This window comes from Prionailurus viverrinus, chromosome C2 (genome assembly GCF_022837055.1).
Source record: "Prionailurus viverrinus isolate Anna chromosome C2, UM_Priviv_1.0, whole genome shotgun sequence".
Lineage (NCBI taxonomy): Eukaryota > Metazoa > Chordata > Mammalia > Carnivora > Felidae > Prionailurus > Prionailurus viverrinus.
In genome coordinates, this window is record NC_062569.1 from 65211515 (window position 1) to 65228150 (window position 16636).

The 16636-nt window shown below is 43.9% G+C and overlaps 1 protein-coding gene across 3 annotated transcripts in view; it reads left to right on the forward strand.

Moving 5' to 3' along the window:
• FNDC3B (fibronectin type III domain containing 3B) overlaps positions 1–16636 on the forward strand; it is a 362124-nt gene that overhangs the window by 277688 nt on the left and 67800 nt on the right. For all 3 annotated transcript variants that reach the window (XM_047875932.1, XM_047875933.1, XM_047875934.1), the window contains exons 10-11: positions 1445–1583; positions 5323–5376. In XM_047875932.1, the coding sequence (XP_047731888.1) occupies positions 1445–1583; positions 5323–5376 (193 nt within the window). The remainder of the gene's footprint in view (positions 1–1444; positions 1584–5322; positions 5377–16636) is intronic.

The window sequence follows — 16636 nt, forward strand, 5'->3', positions numbered from 1 at the left end:
TCATGTTCCTATATTTAGGACATGCAAAAAGGAACATTTGTTTTCATCAGGTTGGGTGAAGAGCATCCTAGTAAGTGTTATTTGTTTGGATCAGATGTTGTGGTGTCCTCCCCTAAGACAAAGAAATCAAGTATCCAGTCATCTGTCTCTTACCTTTTAGGGTGGCAAATAGCATTAGTGATTTTAACTTGCATGACCTCTATAAATTCTTTGTGATAGACCTTGAGGAGAAGGGACTTTGCAAATCACACACCTAATTAGGTCCTGTTTTCCATAATGTTGTTATCTTTAGCTCTTGTTTATGTTCGCTGAGTAGAGTGAGGGGAGGTGGAGTGTGGGTGCTCAGAGAAGCATAATTGCAGGATGAGTAAGGACGGTAGGCAATAGAGGACAGCAGTTAGATTTACACGGCTGCATTCAGTTGAGGCAACTTTCTAGCCGTGTAGCTCTGGAAAGTTTACTTCCCCGCTGGATTCTGAGTTTTCTTCTGTCTTTAATGGGACCTCACAAATTAAGGGCTTGATGTATTTGCCAGTTCTGAATAGCTTGAATCCTTGCATCTTTTTTAGGCAGCAAAAGTTTCTTTGTTGTCTTTTAAAACGAGTAGGTTTTCACATTGGGATTTTTTTAATGCTGAGTATTTTAAAAATGGAAAAATAGAAAGGAAGATGATAAAAATCAACATAGCCCTATTTTAGGATATTTGAAAGAAGTATAGTTTTATAATAGCACATTATGTGCTTTTTCTTCATAGCTTCTCTGGAGAAATCAGACCCATATGTTCGGTGTTGAGCCAGGCATTTTAATGTGCAGAGTACCCATCTTTAATCTCGGTGCCAGGTGCAAAAGTGAAATGTTCACATGGATAAGCTGTACCTGAACATTGTTTTTGTTGAGTTAGAGATGCACTTGGCAGTAACAAGCATACCGTCTGTATTTCTCCCAAATATCTGCAGTGTTATCAACAGTTTAAAGATGTTATCTATTCTACCCCATTGTGTATACTTCTTCTCTAGTTTGTAGGCTCGTCCCTTTTCGGCCAACCCTTAACTCTCCTTTCAGTCTTCTTCCAGACAGAGTCAACTGGAGAGTGGTTCATGGTTTTAGAATGGATATTTGAAGACCACTTTGGGGATTAGGATGTTTTCTTATTCAGCATACTCTTTTCCAGTCAGTAGACCCAGCCTATCTTAATTGGGGCTGAGGGTTCTGACAATTCATGGAAGGAGAGAATGAGTTGAGGCACATTCCCTGCTGGGGTGATTATCCCCTGGAGATGCTGGCCACAGTTAGGTCAGGACATCCAGGAGATAAGAAGGAGTCATGGTGTGCAGCACCTCAGTTCTGTTTCTCTCTGGAAAAAGGCCTGGGGCAAAGCACAGATATAAACCCTGGTCATCTGTGATGGGCCACTGCCACTGACTGTTTGTCTGTTTGTTTCCAGGGTATATGCCATGTACAATTCCGTAAAGGGATCCTGCTCCGAGCCAGTTAGCTTCACCACCCACAGCTGCGCACCTGAATGTCCCTTCCCACCTAAGCTGGCACACAGGAGCAAAAGTTCACTAACCTTGCAATGGAAGGTGGGTAGCTCAAAGTGTCGGGAACAATGTGAAGAGTAGCCATTTGGAAAATTTTTATTTAGCATTACTCCAGTTTTGTGATGGTGTTAGATTTTCTACATAGTAAGTGTGTGAAACAAATCTTTATGATATCAAAAGTTGGTATGTCTATAAAAATTGGGCAGAGCGGTAGTAGATGGAACTACAAAAAGAAGTTTGAGCTCTCAGGGCACCTGGGTGGCTCAGTCGGTTAGGCATCTGACTCTTGGTTTTGGCTCAGGTCATGATCTCGCAGTTTGTGAGTTTGAGCCCTGCATCATTGTCTACACTGACAGTACGGAGACTGCTTGGGATATTCTCTCTGTCTGTCTGTCTGTCTCTCTCTCTCTCTCTCTGCCCCTCCCTTGCGTTCTCTCTCTCAAAAAAAAAAAAATACACTTAAAAAACATTTAGCTTTCTTTGCAGGGATAAATCTTTTAGAATCATAAGCAATGCCTTATAGGTGATATAAATACTTAGATAACTGAATTTCGTCACTTTTTAAGTTTATTTATTTTGAGAGAGAGAAAGAGTGGGGGAGGGGCAAAGAGAAAGGGAGAGAGAGAGAATCCCAAGCAGGCTCTGAGCCTGATGCAGGGCCTCGATCCCACGAACCGTGAGATCATGACCTGAGCCAGAATCCAGAGTCAGACGTTTAAATGACTGAGCCACCCAGGCACCCCTGAATTTCATCGCTTTCTAATGGTTTACTTCATTTCAGGAAACAGTTGAGGACTTTAGTAAAAAGTTTTGATAAAGAAAGATTTAGAAAAAAGTAAGTTTTGGGCTCCATTGGCTTCTTTCAGTGGCAACTCTGAAATGTTTAATATTTAAAACTGCCTAGAATTTTTAGTGTTCTAAACTACATTAAGACTTAATTCATTTTTACTAACTAGGCCTTAGATCTATTAGGATTACCAATTATTTTTTAAAGTCTAAGTTACATAGTAGTTTTCATAAAATACAGTTCACGGACTACAAATCGCTCCTGCCAAAGAGAGGTCCTAAAGGTGTATTGTTAGCTCATTAGTCACAGTTGTGTGTTTGCAAGAAAACAGTAGATTCTGTTATCAATATCTATAGTAATTATTTCTCTATGTTTATATATTTTTTAAATGTTTGGTTTTTTTTGGGGGGGGATGGCAGAGAGAAAGGGGGACAGGATCCAAAGCAGGCTCTGTGCCGACAGTAGAGAGCCCAATGGGGAACTCGAACGCACCAACCGTGAGATCATGACCTGAGCAAAAGTCGGATGCTTAACCGACTGAGCCACCCAGACACCCCTCTCTGTTTATATTTTAAAATGTGTTTAAGATGTGAATTTTTAGAGGTAGAGATAAAAATTTGTGGTGTTTGGGGAATACACTAATGTGTAAAAGAAATAAGATGGCTAGGGAGGTCTCTTATTGGTAAAGATATATTTTGTCCTTTGGTTTCTAGACCAGGAGGTTGAATTTAACCAGGGCATCCATAAAAGCCATTGAGAGTAGTGGTTAGCAGCAAAGCATGGGCTTCTGGAGACCCCTCTCGTGTGGGCTGCGTTCTCATAGGCACTGGCCAACATGGAGTATGTTACTTGGCAAAGGCAAAGCTTAGACTGGCTTAGAATCTGAACTATTTTATTTTCCTTCCTGGCTTCCAGGGATAATCCAGGTCAGTGATTCCCTACCTTTTCCGAGTTGTAACACTCAACTAACCGGTCGTCATTGTTTCAGTCCTTGGAGATACACATTTTAAAACATGTTCTCTATTTGCACGTATACGCACATAAGCATATCTTTTTTAAAGAAAAGAATTAAAATTCATTTTGTTTGCAAAATATAAGAAATCTTCTTAAGACTGCCAGAGGGACCCCGGGGTCTTATAAACCTAAAGTTGGGAATCACTGATACATACTCTGCTTAAAACCTGGATGAAATTCAGGTCTTTGGCAGACCAGCATCTTCAAGAAAAAGTTTACTTATTAGGACGAAACTATTTCACATTTTCTTTCTCCTTTTATTTAATTATAGATCAGAAACATACATTTGTTCCATTAAGTCATGTACAAACTTGAAAGTTCTGGATTCAGTTCAGTGTTTGCTTAAATGTCCTTAGAACAGATCTCCTGATCACAGTGCTCTAGCTGAGGGGCACAAGGACAGGGGACAGTGCTGTCACTGCCCAGCTGCCCTTGAATCTAGGAAAACATCGAGAGAGTGCAAGATCTAACTTCTTCTTATTAGTCAGCAATAGGAGATTGGGCAATACAAAAACCAAAGTCGGTGTTCCCACCCTCAAGGAATTAAGAACTCGGTGGTGGGGCAGGAAGTGTATCATAGAAGAAAGTACTGAAAGAACAGTTTCTCTAGCAAAATTTGTAAACATCATAAATGTAGTTCTTATCTTAGAAATGTGTTCTCATCTAAAACTTTGTGTCCATTACTTAGAACTTCAGATGTATCCCTGTCTACCAAATTGAGCCCACAAAAGCCTGAAATTACGGTTCAGTAGGACATACAGCACTCCCCTGAAATCTGGCTTTGAGACTCAGATTATATGACTCAGAAGATGAAAGGAGAAGGAAGGAAGGAAAGGAGGGAGAAGAGTTTCTTTATGAATTTGACTAATATTTACTGAGCCCTTGATGTCGTTTTATTATTAGCCAAAATAAAACAACCGCTTTTGTTTACTGAGTGCTTCCTCAGTACCTGGTATCGGGTAGGTGGTTGATATATATATTCTCCCAATTACTCGTCGCATCCATTTATTCTTGGAACACAATATTAAACAATGATATTAAGGGCCTAACAAAAGACCACACATGACAAACAGCCAAGCCGGGTTTTAGTGTAACTCCAGTGACCTGGCTGCCCTTTACTAGGTAGGACAGTGCCGTTTGTGGGGCTCCAGCTCTTTCCTGGGGAAGGGGCCAGGCCCAGACACATTTGTGCAATGAGGGAGTGGTCTCCTCTTCCTTCTGGTTGCCTGCTCCCTGCAGCACCCCCTTCTGGCAGGTCTAACCCTGCACAGCACTCGTCTCCAAAGTTTTCTGCCCCCCTTCCCATTGTCCAAGGCCTGTTTCTTAGTGAAATAGACCTCAGCATGCTTTTAAGAGGAAAGCAAATTATGAAACTTCTTTTTGCTAACATGTGAAGGGCTAATTGCTCTTGGTAATCTCTCAGGGGATCTCATCATTTTTCCTCATTTTTTTTTTAAGGGAAATCTCAGTGGCACAGAAGGCTCTCTAATCTTAAGCACTTAAAAAAAAAAAAAAAAAAAAAAGCAACTGTATGGAGGAAGTTACAAAACTATAGACTCTTGACCCTGAACCTAGCTGGGTCAGATTTACCCCCGCAAGACTCCAAGCAGCATCTAAGTTTCTCAGCTTCCTTTTTAATCTCTCCCTTCTTAACGTGCTTCTTGAAAGTTTCATCCCCAGAGGAAGTAGGGCACCAAGTAGGTGTAAAGGTAGAGGCAGTGGGGAAAGCAGGTTTGGCTCTTTGTGTGGGACATGATTTATTATTGGGGGGGGGGGGGGCTTTCTCTACAGTTGAATTGTATTAAAATTCATTTGTGGTAATGTTTCCCAAGGAAATGCAGGAGCCACCGGGGTGATCCCTCTTTTAGGGGAGAGCACAGGACTAGCATAGGTACTGTATTCGAATCAAGTGGGTAGCTCCTAAGTTTTGTCTGTGAACAGCTTTCTCTCATCTCATTTTACTATTTTTCTTCTTTTCAGGCACCAATTGACAATGGTTCAAAAATCACCAACTACCTTTTAGAATGGGATGAGGTAAGCGTATTTTCATATCCATCCAACTAAAACGCCACGGCAGAAACAAAGTTGCTGAACAAATAACCATTTTATGCTTTTTTAAGATGCACTAAACACATGGGGGAGGAAAGAACGTAAATAGAGAAAAGTTTAAAACCTATAGTATTGACTGTGGAAAAGGAGGACAGACTAAAGTCGCATAATGAATTGTATTAGATTGCATTAAATGTATGTACTTGCTTTATTTGCAAGAAATTCTACTGAAAGAAAAGACAGGGTCTTATCTATTATGGAGTCCCTAGTGCCCAGCCAGCCATCAATTAGTATTATAAATCGACTGCTCTGTTGTCTTGAGTGCTCAGGGCCATTCTGCATAGATGGTTTTGATAAGGTAACCCACACTGTGGCTTAGGAAACGTAATTTGTTTCTGCTTTTTGAAGCCATGGATGAACATTGGTGTTGCACCATTGGGTGTTCTCTGTGGGACAGTTGGAGCCATGCCTGGAGGTCTCACTCTACCAATGGCACGTGTGATCATCCTGTGGACTAGAGCACCCTATAACAGGCTACCTTCTTGCTGTTTCTGTCACCAGAGGTCCTAGGGTGGTATCCATGGTGAAGTTTCCTTGTTCTCAAGGCCGCTGGGTGCTGAATGGTGACCCTGTGCGTTTCTGGCCTTGCTAACACCACCCACAGAATCTCAGACAGGAAATGCTGGATGCAGAAAGAAGCCTTTCGTTTCTAAAAAGGGACTGTACTTATTGTCCCTGTGGCTGTTAGTTCTATTCATTCATTCGTTCATTCACCCTTGCTCTATTCTATCTGTCAGTGATTGAGCAAACAGACGAAGATTTAAGAATAGGAAATGTGGAATTGGGAGAGAAATGCAAGTTAATAGTCTTTGTGACTTAAATTCAGGGGGATTTTAAAGGTTCAGAATACAGGCTTAGGCAAAAAGTGACTTGTCGAGTGTGGAAAAAATATTCCCACCAAATGTAGAACGAAATTGGACAAAACTCCCACGTGCAATTTTGATGTGAAAAAGGGAGCCCTTCGTCACTTTCTGCAGAAGTGTGTTTTCGCATCTGGGTTGCATCTGAACGCTGGGGCTCCATGTTACCAAAGACAACGATCTATTGTTCTGGGGATCCTTGTGAATAGTTCCTATGTACAGATTGGTGAAATCTCAGACTTGACCAGGATATTTTACAGATTAGGTGGGTTTCATATTAAAGTGGTTTGAAGGGAAAGCGAAACCACCCCCATGGCTCTTGTGGACAGAGATTTTTATAGGCAGTGCAGAAGGCTGGAAAGGAGCCTGGCCGACCTGTGAGCACATGGCCACACCTTGCCATCTCCCCCTCCTCCGTAAGGACGAGTGAGTGTTGACTGAGAGTGTTTTTAAGTGTCTGTTGGTGTGTTGCACTGATGTGCCTGATGCTTTTTCTCATATCTTGAGGTTTTACATCAAGATAGAATTTACCACTAAAGAGGAGGCAGGTTTTCATCTCAGATCTCCTCTCCGAGCTGTGCGTCTGTGTGTGTGTGTCCTATGTTTTTTGTTTTGTTTTTTTTTTTGTTTTTTTTTTTTTCTGCTTTGGACCATGGCCTCATAAGTGAAGTAAGGTCAGAGAAGTCGAGTATTTGGATGGGAAACCTCCAAGGAAAACCCAGGTGCTGCAGGAAATGGTCATGGTGACTCAGTTGTTGGCCTTCTTCCCTTTGAATTTGGATGGAAAGTGTCCTGGCAGGATGCGTGGAGGAAATAAGCTACAGCGTCACATGAAATGGAGAAGCTTTGTCTAATGACCGTTTATAATCAGTAGTACCCACTATAGGCTCGCGACCGCACAATGTTAAATTGTTCATTTTTTTGCCTTCTCCTGCCTCTCCCTGCTTGCTGTCTTTCCATCCTCTCCTTGCTCCCATCTTCATTCTTCAGGCTTTGTCCTTCCTCTTCATTTTCTCTCCCACTTGCTAATTCCTGCTGGTGTTGACTCTCTTAAGCCTTATCGAAGATTCCAGGTGAGTGAACTCCCACCTACCATAGACCTTTTGCCAACGTAGGAATGCTTTTGTCTTCCGTGGCTTACTATTCACCTTCTAGAAAGACTTCTGGACCCTAAACTCTCTGGAGTGTTCTCTGACCTTTAAGTCCTGTGAACTCCCTGAAAGGAGAGGATAGTTGAAAGAACACCAAGATGAGGGGCTGTAAATTCTGTTCTAGGTTTTATACTGGCAGCTTGACCTCTCCAGTCCTCAGTTTACCCATCAGCTCATGTATACTTACGTCATTGACACTCTCTCAAAACTCCTTATTTAGGATTGTCCCTTCTGATAAGAGTCTATTTTAGGATCCTTTTCACTGTTGTTTGTTTATTAAATACTTGAGCATTCGTGGAACAGACCCTCAGTGTCTCAACACTCTACACTGTCCTGTGAGGGATCTGTGACATAGGGAAGCTCTCTTACTCTGAGAGCTGAAAAAAGCTCATGTAATGCTATCCTCCTGTACTTTTTTAAACAGACATAAATAAAACAGACTTAACCACTTGCTTCTCAAATTTTTCCATCAAATAGCTTTTTTGCTTTATATGCTGGCTCTCTCCTTTTCAGTCCCTCCAAAAAAGATTTTAAAATGGTGTCATTGGGTTTCCTGACAGTGAGAATAGAAGCAATAGTAACCAATTCATTCCTGCCTGTTGTGTCATCTCAGAAGTAATGTTTCTGACAGAAACTAATAGCTTGTATTTCTAAATTCGGGGCTAGGTTGGGGATCAGTAGCCCTCTTGAGGCACCTCGCTTAGGTTGGTTTTTGCACCCCCCCCCCCCCCCCCCGCCATTCCCATGCTACTCATGACTTCGTGAAGGAAGAAAATCAGATGCTCAGAGAACGACATCTGACCTCCAGGAAGTGTGAGCACATGGGGCCCTGGGTATCCCTTTAAAACCTTCTGCTGCCCTTCAAAACCTTCTGCTGGTAGTCTCTGGACTCAGGTACATCTAGTACCAGGAACTATTTCCAGAATCTGCCCTAGTGGAGCATAATGCCCCGGGAAGAGCCAGTAGTTAATCAATAGCTAACTGCTGCTGGTCTCTAAGGTCAGGTGTAGCCCTAATGGGTCACAGAAAACAGAAACCTGTTACAGCTCAGGGGGAAGCTGATACTCTCTCTCCCCTAAACTCATTGTCTTTAATGTTGCATTACTGTTCCACAGAATTCACTTGGAAATTACTCACTAATTGTTCTGCCAGAGGTTAGCTGCCTACTTTTCTCTGTTAGTAATCATAACTAGATAGTCCTTGAGTTTTAAGTCAGGGTGGGAAGTAACTCTGACTGGGAGATGGTAATGAGCCACCAAAAATGGACCACATGGGTGTCACTGGCTTTCCAGCTGTGGCCATCAGTTTTGATCTTCCCCTGAGACGGAGCAGTTTTCATAATGTGGAAAGGTACGCACTTTGCTGGTCCCTTCCTCCTCCTGTGGTGACTCAGATGAGTTGTGGCGTTTACAGGCATGGGACCTGAGAGCCGACCTTGCATTTTTATAGACTTTTAGCCACTGTTTGCCTCCGGGAGATACCATTGGAAAGGAAGGAGGTCATTTTCAAAGTACTGTTCTACTTGACTGTTGGATGTGCCACCATTATATTTTAACCTCTTCCTGATCACAGTGTGGCCCCCACCCCCACGTTTACCCCTACATTTGCATTTTAATTCACAAGTCATAGGCTTCTGGCTGGCAGAAGGCAGGCCCAAAGCCTTATGAGGGTTTCTTTCTTTTGCTAGATTTGAGTTTTATACCCAGCCTGACTTCAAAGAAACAGCAAACTTACTGCTTTATGAATCCAGTTTTAGTTTAATCCAGAATTATGAGTAGGAGAACACAGCAAAACCATGCTTCGATGCTAGGTTTCTCAAGGTGAACGTTCTTTCCCACAATGGAGATTTGGGGATAGGAGTTCAGGAGGGAGGACCTACTGCTTAAAGCTCACTACCCCATCCACTAACCCTCCCTGCCCGCGAGCTAACCAACCCCTTTGTCCTGCCCACATCCCTCTTTTGGGCACCTCCAGAGCCACATTATCTGCCCTGTTGCTTCTCTGCCTGATGGCACTGAGGTATCCAGTAGGGGGTGGGAGTTTTTCTCTAGAAGCTAAAATGTAGGGATTGAGGACAGATCTCTCTAGGGTAGGGAGGGGCTTTTACTAAAAAGAATTAGTAACCTCCAGTTGACTTGCACATCAATGCCTGCTCGGTCTGTTTTAAGGGATGGTGATCTGGCCTTTTTCTTTTCTTTTCTTTTCTTTTCTTTTCTTTTCTTTTCTTTTCTTTTTTCTTTTTTTTGTAACGAGTAAAAGAACAAACTTCACAGTCAGATAGGAACTTTCTTTTCCATTTTAGAAAACGTTCAGTCCTGTAAAGGAAGTGTGTATGGAAACTTGTCAACAGAGTTTTACTCTTAGATAAGGTTTTCGGTTGTACCATATAGAAGCCCTACCTGGTGCTGTGTGGCCTGGAACCCTATTGCTGATATGTCTCAGTCACATGGCATCCACTGAGGGAGACTTGGATTCCGAGCGTCTGCTTTATCTCTTACCAGTCAAGCAAGTAACTGAGGCCCCAAGTCTTAGCTTCCCCACTCGAAATCAGTATCCGTTATCCCACTGGGGTTCGGTGGGTTAACTTGGGCAACAGCAGATGCAGTGTAATGAGTATTTCATGTCCCCTAAGTGCATATTAGGATCTGGGGCAGGAAAAGTCAGCCGTTAGAAGGACTGTATGAGGGGATTGTGACATTCTTCTGTGGAACTTTGAGGAGCCTTGAGGCTAGTGTCTCCAGTTTGAACAAAACAAACACGGATGTCAGTGCTATATATAGATGTTAATTTGCCATTAGCTTGGCTTCCGGACATGACATGTAGAGAACATATGAAAGAACCAAAAAAAAATAGCTTTGTGGGAATGTGACTAGTACAGTTCCCAAGATTCTTCCTCCCATGTGACTCAGCTAGCCCAGATAGGAATTTCACATGTGGCCGTCCTGGTGACTAATGAGCCAACACAGCTGCAAAACATAGGCGACTAAGAATGACATAAATGCCACAGAAATCAAGGAAGTATAATTTGACGTAGAAAGAGCGGAGAGGCCAGCAGCAGGTGGAGCCCACAAAGCCCCTGGGGACCCATTATCGAGCCAAACCATGCTCAGCAGTCCTGTTGCAGAAACCTCATGGAGCTGACAACAGGCCATAGATTGTCGCTTCGTAGACACTTAGGAAGAGCCAACTTAGCTCATTTAGGGATTGAGCTGGCCCCTTAGCAGGTGCTTGGTAATTAGTTTACTAAAAACATTGCTTCTTAGCTTAGGTGTCGCACAATTAGCACTGATAACCTTTCAGAATGCTTCTTGGCACCAGTGAATTTGCCCATGGCTTCTCTGGTTGGACAGACAGCCATTCATGGAAGGTACTGGAGCTTCAGCAAAACAGTGACTTCCTGGGTCTCCTACAGTGCGGGAGAGAGCCCCCTGAAAATCCAGCCGACGCTTTCTCCAAGGTGCCGCACTGCTTTGGTTGCGTAGCGTTGGTGCAGTGAGAAAACTGGTTTGCATTCCCCAAGCCATCGCCCCTGCCTGACTGAAATATAAGGGAAGCTGCCACTTGCCAGGCCTGTGTGCTCTTTCAGTCATTCTCGGGGAACGCCCTCATGGAGATTGCAGAGTGGGGTCCCGGGATCATGTGGCACTCGCTCCATCACAAACCATCTTTCACACAGGAGCCTTAAGCCCAGTCAGTGACCTGGCAGAGTAGTAGTGTTTTGCCACATCACAGACCTTCAGTGCCACACCCACGGGTGGTTTCAGAGAGCCGGGGGTGGGCAGCATCCTCCCCTGTAGGCTCTGTTGGTGGGAAGTAGGCCAGGATAGATTTAGAACTGAGAGGGGCTCACGGGTACCAAAGGCAGAGCTAAGTTAAAAGGAGCCCTCACTTTTAGGGACCTCCGCCCCAGATATCTGCACACCTGAAGCAGATTCTGTCATTTGTCACGTGTGCAGGATGGGTTATTGTGTGTTTGGGGAGCAGACTTTGTGGGCAACTTCTGGCTGCTACTAAATGACAAATCCCTTTCTTGGTCCGTGGCACCTAATGTATCAACTCATGTTTTTCATGCTTGTTGGATGCCAGCTGGAAGATGACTGCCTTGTGCCTTGGCCAGGTGGATGGACTAAGTCCGTCCATGCCGTGGTTCACGCGTCAAAACTACGGCAGCCTGTCCTACAGTCACCCCTTGCTACTTTCCTTTCCCTTCTCTGGGCCAGTGGCAACCTTCTGGTCTTATCAAAGCACTGGACATTCAGATGAGCCTCCATATTGGGAGGAATATATAGGAACGTTGTATTCCTTGGATTCAAATCAGAGGACCTGCTGATTATCCTTGACTATTTCAGGGACCTAATCCTCTTCCAACTAATAGAAACATCTAGTGTGCCAAGGGCTAAGATGCATGCAGTATTTATTTAGTAACATGCAACACAAACAATCCCACCCCCCTTTTCTTACCCGTGAAAGTAACTCTGTGCCAGTGTGCTCAAAATGAAAGAGCCATCACTGAGGGGAGAGTGAGGTTTGGCACGAGGAACCTTTGAATCCACCCAGATGTGGAGCGTCTCTACCCCCTGTTAGGAACCCCTCCTTATATATGGTTATGCTGAACGCATACACGCTCTTTTATTTCTCAAGCCAACATTTATCTTTGATGTTGCCTAGGGCCGGCCAGTGCTGGCACGACTTCTAAATATAGACGTACTAGCAGACTAAATCTTTGAGGCTGGCAGTAGTTCAGTTGGCCAGCGCAACTTTATTTTTTATTTGATTTATCGTTGCCATTTTTGACAGGTTGGACTATACTGTTACAGAGAGTGCCCAGCCCCAGAATCATTCGGCCCAGGTCTCGATCCAGCAGCCCTGGGCCACGAGCACATGACAACTGATAAGCAAGTTCACGTAACTTCTTTAGCAGGCAGTTAGTTACCAAACCTGGTAAGAGCAGCTCAGCTCCGGAAGGCAGTGGGTGCGGCTCTGAAAGAACCTGTGAGACAAGGAGGTCGATGGAAAGAGGCCTAAGGTTAAGAAACATCAGGAAGAGTTCTCATGACCAGAGGGAGGTGGTTCTCCATGGATTCTAACGCCCTTGTGGTGGCCGCTCTGATTTCCTTGTGCCAGGAATCAAGCTGTCTTAAAGAGGAACAGGAAGGATCTTTTCCAATCTATTAATTAGAAGGCAATTGAAAATATCAGCCAACTTCAGCTAGTAGTGCCAGTGTGGGGAATACAGGCTCCCAGGCTTGTTAGTGCCAGGCTAATTGGAAATGTTAGCCAAAGCAACCACATTCCCCACAGTCTCCAGAATTACTCTTGGCAGAAAAATACTGTAGCCTGAATTAATTGAGTTAGGCATGAGTTATATGTATAGAATCAGCCGTGGATGTGTTAAATAAGCTCTTTTCAATGGGAAACCAACCCATTTAGAGGATTCATCTTCCCAAATACTGAGGGCAGCTTTATGAAGAAATGGAAGTTAATAAAGAAGGAAAAGCGACTTGAAAAAATAGTCTTTTAGTTACATAGTTCTACAAACTAAGAGTTACTTTTAAACATATTTTAACCTTAAAAATCAGTTGCATTTTATGAAACGGATCAAATGCCTTTTATTTAGCAGTTTTTAAATAAGCAGACCCATCTGTAAATTGACATCTCTACTGGAACTTTATTCCATTATGGGTTTGTGAACAGATACCACAGAGAGGTGCAAACCTAGTACCACGTGGTGGTCATCTGAAAGGTTTTTTAATTTGTTCACTCCAGTAGCTTTAGGCTACACCATACCTGAACCATCCCCAAAAGACGGTTGTATGTCTATATTTTAAAATGTGTCCGGGGCGCCTGCGTGGCTCAGTTGGTTAAGTGTCCAACTCTTGATTTTGCCTCAGGTCATGATCTCACAGTTCCTGAGATTGAGCCCCGTGTCAGGCTCAGTGCTGACAGCGCAGAGCCTGCTTGGGATTTTGTCTCTCCCCCTCTCTCTGCCCCTTCCCTGCTTGCACACTCTCTCTCTCTCTTCTCTCTCTCTCAAAAATAAATAAATCAACTTTAAAAAAATCTCCCAACGTTTCTCTACAGCGTTTGGGATAGTATTAAAAATCACGTCAGTCTAAAATATAACGCTGTACGGTTTAGTAACCGCATTGCCCTTGCTTAACAGTTTGGGTTGACTTTATCATCTAGGAATCTGGTTACAGTTTTAGCTGCCACAAAAATTCTTAAAATCTTTTCAGAGGCCTTACTTTGTTGGAGGGCTTTGAGGAAAAAAGGCATGTACCAAGTGCATACAGAAAATAGAACCCTTTATTCAGTCAGACATTAAACATTTGGGTTCTAGCACGCACCTTCCACTCCCTTACCTCCTAGCTATTTATGACATGAGGGGAATTTATGAAAGTTCACTGAGAAACATCATACTATTAAACATATATGGACATCAAAATAGATGAGTGCATAACACTCATCTATCACAAGTTCATAATATCGCATAACAGATTACCTCAAAACCGGATGGCTTAAAACAATTACTTTCTTAGGCTCATGCGTTCTCAGTTGGGAATTTGAACCAGGCACTGGGGGAATGAAGTATGTGTTCCACAATTTCTAGAGCTTCAGCTGGACAGAGAGGCTCATTGATTGGGATCTGGAATCTTCTGGTGGAGTCTTGACTCGCTAGTGGTCACTGCTGGCTTGGATGGAACGTCATCTGGGGCTCCCTTGCAACGTGGCAGCCCCAGAGGAGTCAGAGTTGCGAAAAATGAGTCTTCTGGGGAAAAGACAGAGCTTTATCACCTCTTCAGACCTAGCTTTGGAAGTCACACAGCTTCATTTCCACTCTATTCTGTCAGTAGCAAGCGCGTCACGATGTCACAAGCCCACTCAAGTTCGAGGGAAAGGACCGTAGACTTTCTTAGTCATGCAAAACCATTAAAAACCTTCTTTTCCCCTTGTCTTTGTATAGCACATACAGTGTTTCAGGTACTGAGTCCTAAGATCGTCAGATACAAGGTCGCAGACTTTGAAGGGCAAAGTCTTGTTCCTACCTCTGCTTCTCTTCCAAGTGTCCTGGGAAGAGGGAGAAGGAAGGCAAATATGTACCCGGGGATGCAGTGGTAGGTAGGACGGCACTCATCCTGGCACCCGGTACAGTTCTGCTAGCCCGGAGGGTGTGGCTTGGGGGCGCTCAAACACTGCTCTTCTCAGTTAATAGATGGAAGACATCACTGCCTGCTCCCTTACTGGTAAGGACAGGGAACCCGTGAGATGAACAGTATTCCTGCCACAGGTGTCACACTTGAAAAGCAGGACCATGTGTCCTTTTCCCTTGGGTGACTCACACGAGGTCAGCAAAATATTTAATCTGGGGGAGGAGATAATTAAGAAACATGTTACGATTTTATTAGCTATAAAATTTAAATTTTTTTTAATTTTTTTTTCAACGTTTATTTATTTTTGGGACAGAGAGAGACAGAGCATGAACGGGGGAGGGGCAGAGAGAGAGGGAGACACAGAATCGGAAACAGGCTCCAGGCTCCGAGCCATCAGCCCAGAGCCTGACGCGGGGCTGGAACTCACGGACCGCGAGATCGTGACCTGGTTGAAGTCGGACACTTAACCGACTGCGCCACCCAGGCGCCCCTAAAATTTAAAATTTTTAAAACTACAAATTAGAAAGAAATGGAAAAATATTTAAGTAAATAGTAAAAGGGCAGAAGAAAGATCAAATAGGATAAAAGAGACGATGTTCCTTAAAATATTTAAAGCCTTTTACATTTATAATTTATCTCCAAATTTTATCTTGCAGAATGAAAGATTTCAGAAGGCACGTCCTTTCCCCCACTCCTCCCAGTGGCTAGGGGAGTATCTTTGTCCCTGAGGTTATTAACACATCTTGAAAAGAACATTTCCAAGGGTGAACCATTCTCTGCTATTTAGTCACGTAGGAGTCCACGTTTTCCATGTTCCTCTATGCTTCCTTCTCTTATCCCTGGCCGTTCACAGTCTGGCATAACGTTGGAGGTTATTGACAGTTGACATTCTTCACAAGTTAGCAGGAACCTTATAGGACCTAGAAGAACATCTGGACTCTGATTATTATTAGGACTTGTAACCAAATATGTGACCTTTCTAAAAAGTGAGTGCTCTAAGAATTCTAAGTGTTACAAGACTGACACTTTGCCCAAAGATGGTGCCTCTCTTCGGTATGTGAGTCTAAACGGAAAAGAGACACCTGCTCACCCAGGATGAGACAGAGAAGATATCCTGTGAATATCTGCCAGGTGAGCTCGGTGGTGAAGAGAGGTGCAGTGGTGCAGGGCATGGGCTGCCTGCGACATGCTCGAGGGAATGGGGAGTAAGCCGATTCGGTGGGGTCTCGGATGTAGATAATATGCAATGTACTTCAGTTTCATCGGTAATAAAGAGGAGGTGAGGCAAAACTGAGCAGCTCGGGCCCAGGGAAGGGCTGATTTGACATATTCTGTGTACACACACCAGCTTGCTGGCCTTCTGGAGAGCAGTTGTGACCGGGAATGGAAGACAAGCACCCTGCGCCCCGCCTCCTGGGAAACAGTTCCATTTGTCTGGAGGCCATGGGTGCCGATTCGGTGCTCTCAGGTGGGGCCTGGGTGTGGGATGTTGATAGATTAACAACAACTGTGGATCAGGTTGTATGAGAAGAACACTCGGCTGAAATAGGAAGGTTTCTAATGCCACGCCCCATGCCCAGTTTGAGTGTCTTAATCAGCACAGAGTGGGTTTGTGCTCCAAGATTCCTTCACATCTAGTAGAGATGAATCTTGTCCTTGAACTCAGTTGCGCTATAGAAACCTGCATTGGGGCATGCCCAGGATTCTGAAATGGAAACAAGCCAGGGAACCCTGAAAATGTGCCCCTTTTGGTTTGTGGACACCGGCAGTAGAAAGTCAGGCCAGAAGGTGGCTAGCGATTGCATCGCCTCGTGTCAAATATAGCTTAGTGCCTAGATCTGTTCTAGAATAATGAAGGGTGTGGGCTTGAAGCCTCCTTTTCTGCTCTTTGTCTAATTGGAGTGAAGTTTTCTTTCCTTGCTCAGAGCAGGAACTTAATTGCTCCTCTTGGGGCGGTTCTGATCCTGTTTGCTCACATGCTGCATGATCTCCCCACAGGCAGAGAATCGGGTACTGATAGCAG